This window comes from Melopsittacus undulatus, chromosome 10 (assembly GCF_012275295.1).
Source record: "Melopsittacus undulatus isolate bMelUnd1 chromosome 10, bMelUnd1.mat.Z, whole genome shotgun sequence".
Lineage (NCBI taxonomy): Eukaryota > Metazoa > Chordata > Aves > Psittaciformes > Psittaculidae > Melopsittacus > Melopsittacus undulatus.
Genome location: NC_047536.1, coordinates 9,619,776 through 9,641,515, shown reverse-complemented (window position 1 = coordinate 9,641,515; position 21,740 = coordinate 9,619,776). Strand labels below are relative to the sequence as shown.

The 21,740-nt window shown below is 42.2% G+C and overlaps 1 protein-coding gene across 1 annotated transcript in view; it reads right to left on the bottom strand.

Moving 5' to 3' along the window:
• Positions 1-722: 722 nt before the first annotated feature.
• The window catches only part of NSG2 (neuronal vesicle trafficking associated 2), a 36,306-nt gene continuing 15,288 nt past the window's right edge, over positions 723-21,740 (bottom strand). The window contains exons 4-5 of the mRNA XM_034067175.1: positions 4,230-4,340; positions 723-2,689 (exon numbers count right to left, since the gene is read on the bottom strand). Of these exons, the coding sequence (XP_033923066.1) occupies positions 2,498-2,689; positions 4,230-4,340 (303 nt within the window). The 3' untranslated portion in view covers positions 723-2,497. The remainder of the gene's footprint in view (positions 2,690-4,229; positions 4,341-21,740) is intronic.

Sequence of the window (21,740 nt, the reverse complement as noted above, 5' to 3'; positions counted from 1 at the left end):
TAACACCAGAGTGGTTTCTCTCCTATGGTAGCTCAATTTCACAATTCTGAATACACTTTTTTTTGAAGGAAAGCCATCCAAAGGTTTTTATAAAGTGTTCTTTAGCCTTTGGGAATGAGCCAATTTAATGCCAGGGTATCATTCCATTTGAAAGAGCTGAAGGATTTGAGGAAATACAATCTGCTTTCTGAACAACATGAGATGAATATAGTTGTGGTTTTGCTAGAAACCAAGCTGCAGAGTTCGAGCACAGAGCTCAACTTTTTCCAAGTTCAGCTGTGGCTCTTGTTTTGTCAACTGTATTTCTCTGTAGGGCTCCTTATTGCAACAGCCCTTCTTCCAGAGCCTGCTCCAGCGTACGTGAACACTTGCATCCGGAGCAGATGGCAAAGGAGACACTGCTGTCAGCCAAAGTTTCTATCATTCATGGGCCTTAAAATGGGAATGGAGGTTCCTCTGTAAAGTCTAGAGTCACCAGTAGAAGATAAAAGGGTTTAATTACTATTTTTCTATATACAATTGAAAAATGGGCAGGAACATACTGAATTAGCCCCATGCGAAAGTAGCAAGTTCTGAAAAAGCCTCTTGGAATCCATAAGTCACCCCAGGTCCCATGCAGAGGTGCAGTCTCCTGGCAGCACCAGGCACACATACATCCTCCCACCACCTCCCAGCCCATGGCACGAGTCACCCCAAGAAAACCTGCCAGAGCCACAGGGACGCTCAGTCACATCTAGCTTTATTTTAATCCCGTCAGAAAAGTTCAAGAATTACACCAAAAAATACTTCAGTCTCTGCTACCTACTGACAAAAAATACACCACAAAATTATAAACTGTTCAGTGGTTTGCTGGAGTTTTGATTGTTGGTGGAGGGGGTGGTTTGTACACTGTGAGAGAGAAATGGATTTACAGGTGGAAGGGGAAGAAGGATAGGAAATCAGACAATGGCATTTGGCACTACATTTTTAGCTACACTATACAGTTATTTATCATGATGCCTGTTAGGACTGAGGAGTTCTGCCCTCATTTAACACCCTCTAGTGTTTATGTATGCAAAATGGAGCGCAAAACTGCCCAATGCAGGGGAAGAAGGGGCCGGTTCCTAATTTCCATCCCAGTCTACCACAAGTCTGAAAAAGCAGCCTTAATCAAATGTGATCCTTGCCCTCCCTATGCACTCTGCTCCTGCTGCTCACTCTCGCCCTGCCTGCGCTACCAAGGAGCAGAGCTGCCTTGCAGCAATGACTTGCAGCTCTGAAAAAGGAGAAACCTTTTTTAAATCCCACCAGACTGCACTAATTGCACATGCCATTTGTGGGGAGAGGATGTTTTACGTTAGCCAGGACTGGATTAAGCTTGGGGTCTGGTCTGTGTTTGCAAGCAGAGGTTTGATGGGACTCCTGGACTCTGAGAGCATGCTACAGCCATCCCTCTCTACTTACTTAGAATGACATTAAATACTAAAGTACCTGACACTGAAGGAGGGAAGCAAGAGTATCCCATTCCAGGTGTGAGAGAAAATTAGGGGCTGAGAAGTTAAAGGCTCAATACTATTCTACACTATCACCACTCTTGAGAGGCTCCTCAATTCACAATGGCATTTCTTTGTCTGCTGGTGACACTCAGGAGAGAGGTCCCAAAGGATGAAGCTTCATGAGAATTGCCAAAGTTCATGCAGGAAATTTGTGCCAGAAGCAGAAATAAAGCCCTGATCTCCTGACTCCTAGTCCTGCATTAAGAAGTATATTCATGATATCACTATAGCAGCTTCTGTCTGCTTCCATTGTGCTCCATATCCAAATAGTAACCAGGATTTCAGCCTCAGAGCCCAGCCAAGATCACCAGCACAGTGGTTGCTCATTATGAATGCCTAGATCTTTCTGGATTTACTTAGGCCACTGTGCAGGGGTGTGTGTACACGTGTGTTTCCGTGTGTGTATGTTTGAGGAAGGAGGGGATGCTTCTATTTATCAGCAAATGAACACTGATGCTAGATTCAGTTTGACAGCAATATTTTCCCCCTGCCCCTGTGGCAAGCTAAGCAACATCACAATGTCTTTGTACCAGGTTCTTTCTATCCCTTCTCTCAAAAGGCTTTCAGCTTTTCCTTCACTGAATGTTAAGCCTCTGTCACAGCTTTCCAGCTTTGCAGGATTCTCTTTGCTGCTTTTATCCTCTCTGGCTGTTTATCTAATTTGCTTTTTTTGTTTTTTAATTTCTTTTTCTAACAAATAGTTAAGCAATGATTTAAAAATATTTTTACATCGTAAGGTACAGTCAAACATCAAACATGCCTTTGTACAAGAGCTCGACTCAGTAACAAATCAACAAGAACAATGCACGAAAAGAAATATCCATTAAGATGACTCCTGCATTTGGGTTTTATTTATTCCTGTCATGCTGTTAGCACAGCACCCTCAGCTTAGAGCAATGCAGTATAGACATGGTGGTGTCCGTCCCCCCCCCCAACGCTTGGCTCATCACCACTTGTTAATTTTAGTGACCTTCTGTCTTGGCAGCCTTGGCTTCGTGGTTTACCGATCCTGAAGACAGCCAGGGTGATACAGCCCGGGAGCTGGTCTGCTTGGCCATGCTGTAGTGGCTGATGACAGTGTAGAACCTGCCCCGGGAGTTGGAATCCTGTGCGGAATAGTACGCATCCAGAGAGGCCGGGATGCACCGCTTGTGCTGGAAAGGGGGAGAAAGCAAGAGACATCAAGAATGGTCCCGCTGGTCTGAGGCTCTCACTTTAAAAATCATAGGGTTAGCTGTTCTCATGGATGACATTTGACTCAGACTTGCTGTAGCCAGAGCATCTGCTGCACAGCCCTCACTGCCCTTCAACGCTGCAGGAATGCACAAAGTTTAGATTCAGGCACAGCCTTCAAAACCTGTTGCTATTGGCAACCCTGATGGCAGCTGATTTCATCGATGGATGGGAGATGGGGATTGTAAAATGAAGGTCTGACTGGTTTGGTACATTCCTGGTATGCACAGAGACCAAGACCCCTCGCTGCAGTCCTAGCAAGCTTGGATGAGCAGCTCCTGCCACATGCTGGACTGAAAGCTCTGCAGAGCTATGTCCTGAATTAATCCTCAGACAGGTAGAGGACAACCAGAGACAGAGTAAGCTGCTTACATGCTGCTCTGTTGCAGTGTGTTATCTCTGACCTGTAGGATGACCACCTTGGTCAGAGATGATAGGAAGCATAATCCAACTGGCCAGTCCTTGTCAGAGCTCTTTGGGCAGACACTGCCCATGCATCTCCTCTGTGCTAGTATGGACACTCATTTGCTAACAACTGCATAGATAAATCTATTTGGTTTGCAACAGCTGTAAAAGAGCAACCAAATGGTAACAAACATCAGTCTGGTTGGTATTCACTAAAGTTGAAGGACAGAAAGGGATCCAGGTACAATTATTTTATTATGAGTTCCCCCAGCTCCCAGTTCAATGTGACCAGCTGAAATCTGAGTCCAAAGCCTTTAATCTTTTCAGAAGTTCACGTTTGGATCTGATGCTGAAATTCATGGCTCTAACTTCATTTTTATATAACCTAAGGGAATAATTCACAATGACTAATAAATCAACATCCTTACTCTATTTTCCAGCCCACAGAGTACCCCCAGTGTGGTCAAGACTCCTATGAGTTTATGAGTTTATTCACAGTAAGAACTATTTTGCAAATGTTTGTGGGTGTTTCTTTAAATCTCAACTGACCAGGCAAATAGTTCTGTGAATATTCACTATCAAATCAGTGGGCAGTGGAGTTTTAGCAATGCAGTTACATGGTCTTGTTCTTAATAGAGCCTCAAATGCACCTAAAAAGAAAATACATGGGCAAATCTGGATTTCTTTCACAAAGGGCACATGTGCCAGCACTCTGGGAATTTGCTTTCCATTAAAATGTATCCCAGTAAACCTCAATCACTTGAATGTGTGGGAAGGAAATGCGGGATTCCAGCTGCAATAAATCCATTCACAAATATGAGGGATTGCTCCTGAACATCTGTCCTGAACATCATGCTAATCCCAACAATTACAGTGTAACAGTAGTTGATGGAGGCAGATGCAAGTCCACATTTCCCATAACACTTTTCCCATTTCAACACATTCTTGCCAAATGTTCTGTTTGGCCCGGTCAAAAAAACAGACTAGAACTGTAACCATGCAGTCAATTAAAGTCTATCATTATCTCAGGCAATTCATCCATCTGAAGTTTCTTACCTTATAAACAAATCCATCTGGGCAACTGTGGTCATAAGTAAAGGCTTTGTATACCACAAGAAACACTATGCAGGCAAGGAATGCAAGAGCCAGACTTATGAGAATAGTGACCTACGAAAGAGGGATAATGTTACTCTACATATGTTAAAATGGCATATGAGCAATCTCATAATTAAATGACTTACAGTAACAGCCATTCTAACAGACTGCAGTCTTCACTGTGCAGTACTTAACAAAGCATGGTAATTTAACGAATGCTAGATCCAATAGCCCTGAATTCTCACATCATTCCCATCCATCCCCCCCCCCCAGACCTTCAGGAGTACACATTCCTGGGTTTAACCCCTTGCAAATGTATGGGTTTTGCTGAGGCATTTGGTGGCTTTGTGTTCCCATACTCTCAGCTGTTCCATCAGCAGCATCATCTGCTGGCCCAGCAGGATCCACCAGCAGCTGGAGCTCACATTCAGGGTCTAATCTGTGCAGATAAACTGCCTTATGACCATGGTGAGATCCTGCTTTTTCTGATAGCAGTGGTAGGTGAGCTGGTAGGAAGAATGAAGCCTTTGTAGCATTCATGTCTTTGTGCCTTCTGGGCAATGCTATAGGGTTAAGTTGTGCATCAAGTACCTTGCAGAAAGGAGGGTGGGAAAAAGGGAATCCTCTATTAGAGCTGTAAAAGGGCAATACCTCAACCACCCTGAACCAAACAAGCCCATCATGTAAATCCTGCAGCACATCCAAAAGCAGATGCTGGTGCTGGAGGTACCAGACTCAATACCATCTTTGGGGCTCAGATATTCCCTCTCTGCTCATTCACAAGTAGGTTACTTTGCTGCACCATTCTGATTCTCTGCTTTAGCTCCCTTCTCTCCAGCCCTTCCAGTTCCCTCTTAAACAGTTCCTTCAACAGCAAGTTTCCCGTCCCCTTTCAGATGTCCATACTGAGGCCCTGATCCTTGATTTTAGCTGAGCTGTGCCCTCCCTAAGGACTCAGCAAGGGTCCCAAACGCACTCGCCTTTTCCCCTTCCCAGAAGCTTTCTTGGTCCCAGCTGGTAATTTCACAAATGCAGCATAAATGGCTCTGAACTTGTACTGCCTGAATTACAGCAACCCATCCTGTTGAGATTGCTGTCTCACACTGATCTGGATTGGCATGAAAAAAATGTCATAATCCCTGGGGCTCCAGTGTTACCATGCAAACTAGAGTTCCTAATCAAATGAAATCATTGGGATGATGGGGGTGGGAGCAGGAGTAGAGGAAGCATTTAAAGCTGCTGTGGCTTCCCAGCACTGGCACTGAGCACCCAGCAGCAATGCCTTTTGCAGGATGTTTGCCTGCACCAGGAAGGGGCTGCAATGTTCCTGAGCTCGGTGAGCCTGTGAGAGCTCACACTGAGGAAGTTCCTACAGCAAACATCTGAGGTCAGGCATGAGTTTTACAGCAGGGACAGCCATCAGTGAGGCTTTTTCCTACCCACAACCGCAATCTGTTTCCTTCTGAATCCCAATTTCTAATCTTGGCACCAGAAGCTGATCCCATGGCTGCAAATCAAAAGCCATCCACTGAGGCTGCCACAATGGTAGGATGTGGCTGAGGCTGTGTGCCTGACCCTGACTAATACCCCTGCCTGCAGGCATGCTACCACCATACCAAAAACCTCCAAAACATGCCCCCGTCCCAGTATTAGGGCTGCATCTACCTGTACTAAAGGAAACCAATTATTATTATTTACTGCCCTAGCAAGGAAGAGCCACAAATTTTCCAGCTCCATCTAGTCATACAGGGCTTATCCACCATTTTGTTGTTACACTTCTGTCACAATCCTCTTTATTTTCTGATATGGGTAAGGAAATTGAATAGTAGGTACAAGCAGAAGCTGTCCCTTAACAAATGTCCAGGAGAATTGTGATGGTAGGAAGTAGGGAAATGCAGAGAAAATTCCTACTGAGTAGTGCACAGGCTTGTCAGGAACATCAGCTTATAAAGAGAATTCATCAATATAATATTAATATAACGATATTATGTAATATCACTAATGTTATATCAATAAAGATATACAAATTGCTTAATGCTCATTGTTTCATACCAAATTTTGCTCTAATTCTCTCTTTTGGTTACCATAGCAGCTGTAATTTTGAGAACCTATAGGATATGCAATCCCTGCATAATCTCAAAGGGCCACTGTAATTGCTTGCAGTGCAGGAAAAGATTTCTCACCCTCACCAATCTTGCAGAAAGATGCACTGCCTGGCGAGAGGCATTCCCACATTGCACACAGCATGTTGGGACTGTTACTCACAGAAGCTAAAGCAACCCTGGTAATGCTACCTGCAGAGCTGGAAGATCCAGAGCTACAGTTTTCGTGGCTGTTTTACAACAGAGTGAAGGTAAATTTGCATGCCTGGTGTTAAATCTGATCGAATAAACTCACTTCAAAAGTCAGGAGATAGAGAGGTGTGGAGACTGTACCTAGCAGGAGATATTCATAAGTTCATTGTTAAGCCAGAATATTTTAGAATAAAGTGTAAAGGGTAAGAAGATTGAGGCTAACCGGCTTTTCCAATGATGAACAGTTCACTGAAGCCTCAACCTGCCTTTTACAATAACTGCTCATATTAACCTCCTCCTTGGGGCCTAATCTGCTGCAAAATGGGTCAATTAAGCAAAAGGCAGCTGCAGAGGGAGAAGCACTTACTGCTGGATCTCATAAGAGAACATGTGCAAGAGTCCTGGTGTGCTCAAAAGGTAGCTGATAGTAAAGGAGTACAGTTGTATGAATTGCAGGTAGTCTGACCAAGAAAATATGGGCTCCACTTCCTCTCCATTAAAGCACACTTGCCTGCAAGTTTGCGTAGAAATATTTCAGACCAGCTTTATGGTAGCCCATGGGTTCCCAACCCAAGGAAGCCATACCCCTTTCCACAGTACTTAAGAGGAAGAAGTCTTGGTTGGATTCATTGAGATGGAAATGGAATTTACCATGATTTCTGCCCCAAAAGAAGTTATAATATGAAAGAAGTTATAACCTGAAAAAATGAAAAATGTCCCTTTGAAAAAGTACAGTCAAAAGGAGAGAGCTCCTGGATTAAGCATGCCAACACTCTCTACTTCTTCCAACAGGAGACCTGGCTAAAATGACCCCTCTCCAAAAAGAACTATCACAACCCAGGTGTGGCATGCCACTATGGAAGAGCATTTTCCCTGTGGAACATATGTTCATCAACACTTCCTCATTTAAAAGGGGAGCATGTTAAGCCAGGTACTTCCTCCACAATCAATTTAATGCAAAGTAATACAAAGATGACAATGACACATGTAAGTCCCCTTCGAGGTTAGCCTGAAGGCACTGAAGCAAGAAGTAGATCTTGCTGTACCAAAGCAATGCTGTAGGGCAGCCCTGGCTAGAAATTCAGAAAATAAGAACTGTTCAGCTCTCCAGTTTGCTTGCTCTTCCCTAAATACAATGTACACTGGAAAAAAAAGGAAATATTGCTTGGATTAAGCTGAAGGAACAAACTTGTGCTGAGGGCAAAGGAAGAGACAAAGGGTAATGAAATTATACCAAATGCCACCTGGGAGCATACAGTGTAAATCAGTGAGAAAGGACCTCTTCTCTTTAGTAAATACAACCTTCCTCTTCAGCACTAGCACGAGCTGCACACGAGCAGGATGCACACACCCTATGCTACTATTCCTCCTGCTCTGAGGTTCCTTCCTGCCCCTCTGCATCAGTGAAAGTGGGATATCCCTGAACTATGAGCTGCCTCCCTGTCCCAGAACCACGGTGTCTGCCTTCCCCAGGAGTTGACAACAGAGTTCCTTTGAAGGCTTCTCACCCTGAGCCAGTTAAATCAGCCAAGTTCCTCCTTTAGTCTTCAGAAAAGGAAGAACTCAGCTGCCTGGAGCAAGAATGAATGTCCCTTCCTTTGTTAAATCCCACGTACATGCACAGCCTATGGAAATGACCATTAGTAATGTGACTTGTCGGGTTCCTTTCCTCTTGTCTGCCCACTGAACCCCTAAAAATAATAAATCCTCCTCTGCTCAGAAAGTGCTGACACCCAATTCATTACCTCCCAGGAGCGGGTCACTTCACTGAGCTCTCCCCTCCCTCTGGGGTGTAATTAAGCCCATTCTCACCTCGCTCCTCCTTTCATGCACTTGCAAAATTACAGCGTGACACAATATTCCACATGATGATACACAGTGTAAAATTGCTCTGGGATGAAATGTCATGTAAAATGTTAAAACCTGGAGAAAAGGGAAGAAAAATTCATCCCTGGATATTTTGCCATGCCAGAGCTAAGATCCACCTCTCTAGCTATTCTGGAGCAGAAGCTTCATTGACATTCAAACACCAAAAAATCACAGAGCTGCAATACTTAATAAACCTCCACTTTTTTTTATGATTAACATGAACCTTGGCAGTCTCTAAGCAATATAAACACTCACAGAGGGGAAATAAAATGTAGCAAGCAGATAAAACCTGGAAGTGCTGCAGGCATGAATCTGTCATGTGTGACTGCTCGAGTGGGTAGAAGAAGGGGGGATATTTGCCTGCCCTTTCCCCAAAGTCTCATATGATTCCCAAAGGTTCCCTTAAGAGGGGAGTGTCTGCTGGAATGGAGAAGAGACAACAGCCTTACGACACCAAAAACCTCCCCAGCCTCCACAGAACATGGAAAGAGGCCCTTACATCCATGAAAGATGACGTCAACCTCCCATCAACAACAGTGTGCTTGGCTTGGTTCCTCCCCACCTTCCCCATAGATGAAGCACGTGTTGCATTTTCACAGCACAGATTAAAAAAAGGATGTATCTTCATCAAGCAACAGGACGTCAGCTGTCAGTAGGTTTTGCTCCAGTGAGATGACATCTAATTGCAATGGTATTCCAGTTAACCTGGCTTTCATGCTGTCCATCTAAGTATTGCTCCCACTCTCTTTGATTTCAACAGCTGCTCATGACTTTTTTTTTCCATCAAAAAAAACCCAAACCCTTATTCCCTCTCTAGCAACAATGAAAAGCCTTATTTAAAAGCAAAGCAGAGAACAATGGCACATCCAAACAGCAGGGCATTCTTTTAATAGCCTTTTCCACTGCAAGGTTTCTACATTTTTATTCCTTATTGTTTTCCTTGGCAAAAATTTGTGCTCTTATACAGAGAGGGTGTGCACCACCATTCCCCATGGAAGAAGAGTAGGGAGATGCATGTCACTTCAAAAATCAAGGTTAGGGGCTTTGGCAGCAATACTGATAACATACCACAGAGTCTGCAGGCTCTGTGCCCTGGGCTGGTACTGACTGCCATGCAAACCAGTGAGGTATTCTGGTGCCTTAGAGTCCTGGGAAACCTGAACTCTCTGGAAATACCTAGGGGGAAGAAGGAAGAGGGGAAAGGTGGATCCTGAACGGAGGTTGATGGGAACACTCCTCACAGAGCAGATATTTATAAGGAAGGATTTACAGGCAGTGCAGTGGGGGAAGGGTCTGTCAGCAGATGGCAGCTCCTTCAAATTTATGCACTGTTGGAACTCAGTTGACAAATATTTTTTTTCCCAGTGGGGACTGGATGCAGACGGCTCTCTATTAGTATTCAGCATCCAGACTGTGCTGGTGAGATGTGGGGGGTGTGCGTTTGTTCCCGCTTAAAGTCACATATTACTTGCACTAGCAGCTGGAGGAACATAACCTATAATCATGGCCCTGGTGTCAGGGCTTGTTGTTCCACCTTTATGCTTTGTTCCCAGGCTCTGCTGATGGTGTCACAGATTGCAAGGACTCAGTATAAAAATGGTAAAAAGAAAAATAGATAGGGAGAGAAAATAACAAGGGCATTCAAATGCAACAGTGAAACACGGCAGAAGACATCCTGCAAAACTGAAGCAACACTTTTTGAAGAAGTGGAGTTTTTTCTAACCCAAACCACAATTAGTCAGTTAAATAAATGACAATCTAACAAATCTACTCTGTACAATGGGGTTGGCAAAAGCAGCTCAGTAAGGTTCCAAAAAGATGAGACATTCATATAGAGAGCCTCCACATGTCTTGAAGTAGGGCTTAAAACAAAGGGGACAGCCCCTTCTACCTCCACCAAGTTCTCATATTTGATGGCATGAACCAAACATTTAGACACAAACCCACAAAGGCAGTTGGGTGTCTAAATCTCCTTTAGTTTCCTACAGTACACTAGAATCAGTAGGCACCTTTTGCAGGCTCAGGTTTCCTCAGAAGGGTGAGAAATTGTCCATTTTGGGTTTTCACACATTGCCTTGACACATCTGCCTCTGGGTCACTAAAACGGATTTCCAGATGAGATGGTCATCTCCTCTGGTCCAGCACTGCAATCCTTGTGCTCCACTACTAAAGCTCAAACTCATCACTGCTCATACTCAGGCAGCAGCCTTATCATCAGCTGTCTAAAATTCATCTGGAAAAAACACTGTGCTGCCGTTTCTTTGAGGGGAAAACAGCTGCAGTCAGTCCAGCTTTGGAGGAACACGACATGTACCACATGCTGTTTTGGATCAGGCACAAGCCTCAGGTACCCAGGCATTTGAAACTACCCTTCATTTACCACCTAAGTGGAGCAATTCTCAGGATGCAAACAGGTGATGTGATCTCTATCAATCTGTCTGATGAAAACAGCACTGAATTTCTCTTCTATGCTCATGCAGCTTTTGTAAGAGGCTGGCACACGGGGGTTTCATCAGCATGGGTGGCACTTCTTAGCTATCAAGCACGATTTTTCTTCTAAACCTGGCAAATAGATGCTTGACTCTGGACACCTTTCTCACTGCTCAGAGCATGCAATATATATGCTTATATATGCTCAAAAGAGGAGTACAGCAAAGAAGACACCAGAAAAAGAAAAGCATTGCTGCCCATAGGAAAACTAGACAGACAAGCAGCACCAAGAGAAAAGCTAATGCTCTCAGAATGCAGAGTTGTGTGTTACTGTAGAGATCACTTTAATTGCCAGGTAAAGATCATTTACCATGGAAAAGTCCCTACAAAATTCTGCACAGTCTTCCTAGTCTTAGCAGCTGGGATGTGAATAAGGGACCTCAGAAGCCAGATGCCTGTGTCTGTTCTGGCACTGCAGTTTCACCTTCTTCACGTTTGTCAGGAAAGGATGCCAATGCCACTGCCACTGCCATGCCTGGTTTACAAGATACCTTCAGTGTTGCGGATATTAGGAAATTTTTGTGACCTTTAATAGTCAGTTCAGTTGAAGAAATTCTCTTGGGTTTAATTTTCTCTTTGTAGAAGAAGAAAGACTCTGAATGAGGCAAAACATGTTATGAACAAAATTGAATTCCTGTCAAGAATTCTGTCAAGATTATTTGCACAGAAGAGCATAAGAGCTATGCTTGGATAGGCAACAAGGCTCTTTCCACAGTTTATGGCCACGCCATTACACCTGGAAACCTATCTCCATTGGCAACCCAGTTAACCTGCATGCGAGAGAAGAAAATATCACAAGTCATCAATCCATTTGCCACAGGAGGAGTCCCAGAGGTCTTGCCATGCAGTAGAAAGGTTTCAGCTGTAAGGGCACCTCGGTATATGTTCGTACACTCATGATTCCATTACAACGATTTCTGCTTAACTGAAAAATTCCAGTGGGTAATTTTTTCCCCTTCATCCTCTAACTTCTTCCAGCTGATAATAAGACATAAGATTGACAACATTAGATCTCTACCTGAAAGCTACAGCTAAAGTGAAAGACCCAGGATCTAGCCATCTATCCTGGCTACCTTGCACCTCTATGTCAGGATGAAATCCAAGTGCAAACCATCCCATCATTTGAATCCATGTTGCTATTGTAAGAAAACTCAGGCACGTAGGCAGGGAGGGCGCCACAGCATGATGGGACACCACGGGGATGAGGAATCTGAAACACCCCAGGAAGAGCTGCTCCCCTACTTAGACTCAGCCAAAGAAACGGTGTGGTGCTTTGCCCAGGACCCTCTAATACAGCCTGATCTGTTCTGCAAGTAAAAATTATTTGGCTGTACTTCTTAAAATATGTCATTTCACTCCAGATTGTTACAAATCTTTTTCTAATAAGTTGCTGATTTTGCTGATCTTATGGCAACAGCATAGCCTCTGATATGTTGGAAGGCTAATGGGCAAAAAAGAGACACAATTGGGTCTTCATTTTTGCTTGGTACTGTTCAAGAAGGTGTAGGATTTGTCTTTCATTATTACAGCACAGCTTTATTCCAGGTGGTGTCCAGATTCTTAAGCAGCATCTCTTAGGAGAGGGAAATGTCCTTAGTCATGTATCAAAATCTTCAGAGCTATGGGAAAGTATTTCTTAGTGCTGCATGGCTTCTTACATGTAGCTTAAGGGCTAGGGTTTTTTTGGTCCTTTTCCTTAGAATTCATAGCCATAATCCAATTTGGCCCCAGTTCTACTAAGAACACTGAACACCATCCGTGAGGACTGCATAATTTTGGGGTCCAAAAACATCTCACATCTGCTCCACTATTTCGTGGGTTCCTTTCAGCCCAACCTGCCCAGCAAAGTCCAAAAGACTCATCAAGTAGATAAAAGAAAGGGTTATTTCTGCAACTACCCTAAAGCCTCAGAGGTATCCGCTTGAAGCAAAACTAGCTGTCTCTGTGTCAGTTTGCTATCCCAGCCATGTCCCCATGGCTCTGCCCGTCTCTGCATACATCACCCCACCACCAGTACACCAGTGAACCTCTCCAACAGTGCAAATCTTAAAAAGAAATATATCTACCTTCCAAGATGACCACATACCCACCAATTCTCTGCTCTGTGCCTCATAATACTGTGAGTGCAGCACGAGTGTGGAACAAGAACACCGTGTTTCTAAGCAATTTGTCAAATAATTAAATTATGCACACAATAACTAGCTGGCTCAATTATATTAGCCAGTCTCCATCATGTAATATAATTTCTAGTGGCTGTTTAGGCACTAATAGCCTCAGATCTTTTTAACTGTGTCTGATGCCAGCTGCGGTCTGCATGACATCTTTCTGTGCCAAGTCAAACCCCTTGAATGGAAAATTCATGGCTCCGTTTCCAAGCCCCAGTTCCTTGTGGAAGTTCTAAAATGCCATTTTCCATAAGGATGCCTCCACCACTGAATATCAGTAATTTCCACTGAAGTAAATAAAAAGCTCTGTTTGGTCTGCTTTTGCTTTTTTGCCATTTAATGACATAAACCAAAAATTCTTCATCACAATAGGCTTGTATGTTGAGATGCTATAACATTGTTTCTAGGAACACCAAATAAATACACAGCCTTTTTGGCAGACCATACAGGTATTTGAAGGTCTTTTCCCTTCCCTCCTATAAGGGTATTTTCTTCCTTTCTCAACTATCATAAGCTTTCCCTCCTTCTTTCTGTGACTCTGCTATCTTTAAAAGAAAAGAAGAAAATCCCCAAAATAAAACAAGTGGGGTGACTCAGAAACACTGCTTATAAAGGTGCTTTTCTTCCCAAATCCATGTTTCTAATGACACCTGTCAGACTATTCCATAAGTAATGCTGGAAAGAGGCTTCCTTCCAGATGACTAATTTGAGACGTTTTTTCAGTAAGTGGGATTGCAGCAGTCAGACACATCATCTCCACAGCTAAGCCTTCATCAGCAATGTGCTGCCATCTTCCATTGCATCATGCAAAGCCTTGGCAGTGACATTTCCTCCAGCCACTTCATGTAGGACGTGACAATGGATGCCTCAGCTCATCAAGGGCTCTTTTTAAATGCATTAACATGAATACAAGATAAATCAAGTCATCAATAAAATGTGTCATTGCCTACCCTTTGCCTGCCAAGACTCAACCTCTGAAGAGTCTCAGACATGCAAAATCTTTCCTTCTTCTTGATCCCTCACATTGGACTTGGTGCAGGGAAAGCACTAGGAGCCCTGAGTAAGGGTGGATTCAGGAATCAACACATGGCAACAGAGCTGTGAAACACAGGCTGTGTTCCTTGCTCTGCTACTGGCCTTCTTTGACTCAGGTCCAGCTCCACAGCTTGCTCCCGAATGGTACTCACAGGAACTCCAGCAAGATCTACCCAAACCTGGAAGCATCTAAGCCCCCAAAAGCTTGGCCTTCTCTGGGCCCGTTGTGTGCAAAACCACTCCAGCACCAACACCATCCCACTGCCAAGGATCAGGCCAGTGCTATGGAAAAGCTGAGGTCTGTTTGCTTTATGAAATTACTTTCTTCCACAGGAAGGGCAATTTTCAAAGCAAATCTTTCAGACTCGAGCACTGCTGTACTGGGCTAAGGCACAAAATGGCATTCCTCCAGGCACATTTTTGTGTCTGTTTGCCTCAGACATTGCTTTCTTATATGTTCATTTTACCTGTAACACTATCATTTTCCTTGTCAACCATCAACAACAAAAGACTGGATTAAAGAATGCCCAGAACAATTTAAGATGTTTGTATGCCGGGGCACAAGATATCTTTTTCCCTACCACTCCCCAGTCCTACGGACATCTTAGGTAAAATGAAACTGAAGGTCAAGCTTGCACAAATTAAAACACCTTTGATCAGTGCACCCCTGTGGTTAAAAAAGAAAACAAAACAACAACAAAATGAATTAAATTGGAAGTGTGTTCCTTCAGGAAGGTCAATATATTCACATGCATTTCAGCATCTATGTCTACTACCACGGGTCAGGAAATCAAGCTAATAAGATGGCAGTATTTATGGTCCAGTACACCCATTTCTCTTACAAAAAACCTTGTTCTTATTGTGTGGGTGCTTCATACAAGGACAAAGTGAGGTCTTGGTGAGCAAAGTGTCCCCTGGGTAACTTAAGAATTAAAAGCCTTTACATTTTAAATTAGAAATGTGAAGCTTTATAGCTGCAAATGACTTACAAATGCTACTCTTTAAAAAACAAACAACAAAAATGAGTAAGCCAGCTGATTATGATGCCTTCAAAGGCATGAGGCCACTTCCATTAGTTGTGGATCTGACCCAACAGGCTTAATACATCTGCAAGTACTAACAAGAGGGAGCTCAGGTCTATTTAACATTCAATCAGGGTTTTGTGCTGCTTTATAAATAGATAGAATGAAACATTACATGGAAAAAAAGAAAAAAGTATGAGTGAAGCATTTCACTTCCCTGATTATTATTTTTTGTTAGCATTCTGTGGTTTGGCTACAAGACTCAAAATGCACTTCATGACAGTCAATAAACTTTGCCTTATCTTCAGTCAGCTGAAAACCCTTTCCTCCCCCATCCCATTTGGTCCCTTTTGCTATAAGAGCCAAACTAGCATTAAGCATATTTCATTCCACCTCACCTGCTGACAAGAAAATTACCCAACAAATAGGGTTTACTGTGGAGTGACAGAGGTGCCAGAACGTTGTGTTGTTGGAGGTAAAGATGCAGTGTAAGAAATCATTCAGACTAAATGTAAACTGCAATTACACTTTGTAATTAGCAGAATGGGTATCTCCATGCAGTCATTTATAAAAATCTTTTTCAAGCATTTTGTACCAAAGCAAAGGGTCTGTTGAGCTTTCTACTCCTTTCTTCCTCCCATATAACATGGTTTGGGATTCATCAGGTCTATCCCACAAACCCTTAGATGTGAATATTCTTTGCAACTTCCATTTTTAGACATTTTCTGCATAGCAATTAATTTTTTTCTTTTCTCCAAATACCAGTTAAAGGAAAAAACTAACCCTGAACAAATCTCTGCAGCTGATTGCTCTGTCAGTGCTCACAGGTGGCAAAAACAAAATATATTTGAGGTGGGTTTTCTGACTTTGCAAAAGCGTATATGTGTGTGTTTCTGTAAAAAAGAATATAAAACAAGAATATACTTTAAGGAATAATCTATTTCATATAAAAGCCATGGCATTTGTTTGGGTATTTTTGCTTTGCTAAATGGGCCCTAAGCCAGTTATACAGAGCATTCTAGTTAACTCAAAATATACTTTTCCTCTATGTGTTTTAGACATGAAATTCTTCATGACTTTACCAGAAAGCCAGGTATTAGCAGGGAACTCACAAAAACCACAGACTTTTACCCAGACAGGGGAAACCTTGTGCAGTTTATAGCACCATACCTGGGGATGTGATCGGAAATATCTGTTTTCTGGCAGCTGAACCACAAAGCCACATTTGATTCATCCTCCAAGCTCTGAATTGTCACTGATGTTCACAAATGGCTCCATCAATCTACTTTCATGCAAGCTGCAAGACCAGCTAGGACAGATATGACCAAACCTCTTCTCTCCCCATTTACAGCCAGAGGAGTAGAAGAATGATTTCTGAGCTCGGCAGAAAGATGATGAGCAACATTTCTCAATTCCTTTCATGCATACCAAAAGTAAGAGCCTGAATCCATGCAGGTGCTAGTCTGCATCAGATATAAGTAAACTCAAACCCAGGCAGGACTAGGCAGTGGGTTTTTGAGAAAGGAGAAACTGTGACACTCCACATTGCAGTGGAAAATACTCAATTTCCAAAGGCAAGGCAAAGCTTGGGCTCCAAAGACAAGTCACTGCATCCCTGTAGGGAGAAGACTTAGGTGTAGCGAAAGCTGCCTGACACCCCTGCAAGAAGAACATGTACTCTGCATCTGAGCCACCTGGGAAAGGAGATTGCCTGATAGTAGCTGAAAACTCCCAAAGGGGGTGAATGAGCCTCCATATCTGCGTCTCTTACCTGCAGAAAGAAACTGATGAAGACCTGCTAACCACCTACCTCCACTAGCATACAGCCCAGGACTTTCCTTTCCTCCAAATGGCAATGCCTGTCAAGTGAAGATCCTTTCACTACAAGAGTACCCTGGGGGTTCAATGGGTCAGATTCTAGTGGTGTAAGCAGGGAAAGCATCTTTCATTTCAGCAAAGCTGTCACCAACAGGAAATCAAGCCCTGGCTCTACCCTAGACAAAATCTTTCTTAACTAGAAGCCAAACATTTCAGTTTCTGGTTTGTTTTAGATAATAAACAATCGTTGCATCAATGCCTGTTCTGTAGGGTGTGGCTGAAGACCGGTTTTGTTCAAAGTCTTTCATATTAGGTCAGAGGAAAGTGTTTCAATATGAGCATTTCAGTAATAGAAACATTTGAATGGGTTCCACTATATTTTAAGAACCTGATGAAAAATGTGGTGAATAATTACATCCACTAGTTACTGGATCTGCATGTCTCTGAGCAGTTTCAGGGTGGAGGGATGAGAGGGCTGATCAAATGATAAGAAATATACTGTCATTGCGTACTCAAGAGGAATGGAATACACAGCCAATGACTCTGAAAATGGATTTTGCCAACTTGTAGCAAAAGAGTGAAGCTCCCAGTCTTCTTCAGTGAAGAAATGCTCAATACTTGAAAATTATTTTCCCAGGTAGATAAATTGCTCATAAGGAAACATCTGAAATATCTCAGTTTCTCCCCCATACACCCACTCCCAATTTGTTCTGTTAAAGACAAGAACACAGTTTAATTATTCCAGCTCTGAAAGACCGAACTTCAACTTTCTCAAGAAAATGATCCATGGAAAGGGAAGAACTGTGGAAGACTTGAGAAGTCAGATAACCATGGTAGGTAACTATCACCTAACTCATACTCATTAAATCATTGTCTCTCTGAAAAGGCAGTCACAAGTAGCTCTACGGCATTTAGTGATAACAGAACTCAAACTGGTTGCACATAACTATAATAAAGAGAGCAATTTGCACAACTCAGTAATGAGTGTTAACCCAATGGTCCATGTTGTACAACAGCACTGAAAGGCCACTCTAGTACCTTTTCTGGTGCTATTTGGAGCTAGAAAACTCAGGGCAAACTCAGGGCTAGAACAAGTTTACTTGAACTCACTGGGTCTGATTGGATGAAGCACAAAAGCCATCAGCACTGCTCTCCAGCTTGTTTCTTCTTAAGCAAGATGCTGATGTCTTGAACTTAAGCTCAGCTAAGTGACAGTCAAGAAAATGGATAGAAATCCACTCCACCTTAAAAATGCTTCTTGTCGATTTCTGTGTTATCTAGACTGGTTGGAAGACAAAAGGAATCACTGGAAATCCTATCCTTCAGAAGTAACAGGACTTCATTCAATGGGTAGTCTGCTTGAAAAGCAAAAAAGCATTGTTCTTATTTCAGTACTGACAGAAAGAAATAAGGGAATTATGATGCTTACATAAGAGAGATTGTTCTTAAAAGCTGTGACATAGGAAAACATAGGAAAAAGAAGCAGTAAGGCCTACCTCAAAGGCAAAAGGTTATTATCTGTTGTCCCACAAAGGAACATGGCAAATAGAGTCATTACATTTGCATACCTTTTCTAACAAACCTTGCTGTCACCAGTGGATGGCAAAGCATGGTAACATGAGCTACCTTCAAAGCATGCAAAATGGAAAGCAAACAGCAGACACCATTCCCTTCCAGACTCAGAAACCTTGGTATACATCATTACTGCGAAATAAGATCTCTGCAGTTCAAAAACTTCTTAGAGGGACACACTCCAAAGGCATAAACACTATGGAGGAGGTAAGGTCTATAAATCACTGCCAGTCAGCTTCAAAAAAAATGTCATTGCTTCTCTGTGGAGGAGTAAAATGATGGAAGAAATTTCTTTTATGTATGGATGGCTCTACCATAGTATTATTTTAACACCATTTTCTTGTAACCCATCTACACCCAACCATTTGAACATTTCTTATAAAGTATGTATGGGGTGACTCATCCAGCTGAAGAATAAGCCTAATTGGTCAGACTTCCAGGACACTGTGTGCTGAGCTATAAGAAATCATAATCTCATCTATTAGGAGATGTGACAAGTTGCAGAAGCTATCTAAAATTCCTGGAAGAGGTAGTGTGAAATAAGAACCGTTGCCTAGGGACAGTCTCTTCTATACAGTAATTAAAGAGCTCAGATCTGTGCTATTCTGCATGGATGAAAAATATGCATGCATAAGCTTAAATTCTGGCTCTGGCTTGCTCATGCGAGAAAGTTGTCTAATAATTCATTAGCCTCTTCAATAAAAGATACCCAAAAGGCAGAGCAAAGGGCATCTGTGGATTTGACTGCCGTGTTCATACGGTCCCAGAATTTCCCCAGGGATTTCACTCTTCTGTATAATGCAGCTACATGACTCAGGAAAAAAACCCAGGAACTTGGGAAGAGTTTCTTTCTCCCCTGAGAACATTCCCATACCAAGTGACCAGAAGAAGAGTGGAAAGAAAAGCACATCATAGATTGAAACAAAAATTTGAAACCTTGCAGAGAGGTTATTAGCACGGAGAAGAATCGCTCCTCATACACAGATTAGTAGAGCTGTAGTAGCAAAATGACTTCCTATGAAAACCCTTGAATTCAAGCATTGCTGTTGACTCACACTAGTTGTACATGCATTTCCCATATGGCTCTCGTATTTGAAAGCACTAAACCAATGGACCATCTACGCTTGGATGGACTATTGACCTTTCCCTTCATCATTTCTCTTGCAGAAATCAATGAGATTATTTACTTGCTTCTGCCAGTGTAGAACTACCAAGAGCCTGGCGCAAATATAGATGAATACCTGTAATTTTAATCAGCATGTTAGCAAGAAGTTGTGGATGATACTTCCAATGCGCCACATACTGGAAGGCTATACAAAGCAATCAGCCAGCAAAATAAAATCTGATGATCTCATTTTTATACATATATATATATTTAAAGCTTTTAAAAGTGTAGCCAAACTGAGATAATAAAAGTTAAGTATTTACTATGTTTTTCTCTTACAAAAAACAAATGTACAATGATTTCATCAGTACCAGATAATAGTCCTGCTTATAACCAGAGGGCAGTGTTTTTAATAACTTCACTAAAAATATGCTCTGGTACAAAAATGTGGTGCACTAAAAAAAAAATTACAAAAGGTAATGAAATATTACCTATTATCTCAGCTCATTTTTGTCAGGAAATAATACTACAAACTTAATATGATACATGGAAGCCTTATGAAAAGCAGGCAAGGAGAGGCTTATAGTCTTATCCAGTATTAGACGAGAGGCTGAGTGATTAATAAGTTGACATTGAAGAGCAGAGAATGGAAACCATATGGACCTTAGGGAAAGGAAATAGCTTAAAAATGAAACTGTCATGCTGCCAGGCTGCATAGGAAGAGGCATCCCACAGCCATCCCCACCACGCAGCAAAGGGGAAAGCAGCTTAAGCCTCTGTCAGCACTGTGCACACAGCTGGAGCTCCAGCCCCCCTGAGCCTGCTGCTGTGCAGTACTTGGGCACACATGGGCGGGACCAATTGCAGAACTGCACCAAAAATAGGAAGGGGAGAGGAAAAAAATACATTGAAATGAAAGGTTTGAATGCAACAGCAAGTTGGGTGTTTGAAGAATGGGAAAAATAAGACACACTATAGAAGGAGTAGATGGAATAAGATTTATCCATAGCAGTGAATGAGCTATAACTGTACCTTATGGGCCTCCAGCATACCCAGTGTGTAAGGGTGAGATACTCTTGACTGCTTTTTTAAGTAACAAGGCCAGATCTTTTGATGGGATTAAAACTTGGTGTTACACTAACATTACCACTGCTCAGGGCTGCAGAATTAAGTTCTAAATACCCAGTGAAGCACCATTACCTAAAATATCAACAATGCCATTTATTGCATGTCACAAGCCAACACATCACTGCCAGAAAACTCTACATTTACTGTTGTTTCTCAGGCACATTGCGTCTGTTTCTGATTTGTACATTGTTCACACTGGAAAATGTCTTGCTGCTGTTTCCAAGACTGGGGATTTAACTGTGGTTAATTCGCTGTTTACTTTACAAGTGGTACCAACGGAGAGTCACTATTGGTGGTAAATAGGTAGCATGCATGCAATAACATCAGTGAAGAATTCAGTCAAAATCAGCAGCATGTAAGCCCCTGGTAAGTAACCTAGATCAAAACATGTGATGTCCACTGGAAAAAAAAAACCACCAAGAAGCTATAAACATTTATTCACAGACCTCTTAAGAATAAATGATGGCTTTAAATATCCTGGATGAAAGAAGCAGAATTGTTCTTGTGATATATACGTTAGGTATTTTCTGGAAACAACAGAAACAGTGCCATTTGGTAGTGCTGCATAAAAGAGTACCTAAGCATTTCTCCTTCCAAGTTGAACAGGCTTTATCTTGAAGTCTATCAAGAGTAAATGGGAATATTTTTTCCTGAATCAAATTCCAATTTTAAAAGTGATATTTTCCTTCTAAATTATTAGAAATACTGATTGATAATAAACTTTTTTATTCCTTACAAAACCAAGAACAACTGTGCCAGATGAAAGATTATTAATTCCTTGAGTCAATATCTTGTTAAGGATGATTCTATGATAACGCTTTCACAAAAATTTATAAACCAAATTCTAGCTTTTCAAGGAACAGGACTATATCTGGGCACTGCCCACTCCCTCCCTACTCAAATCATTGATATTTCCTCTGACTGGAAATGTGAAATCAGATCTCACATTTTTATCACACCCATGCTCTGTGTTT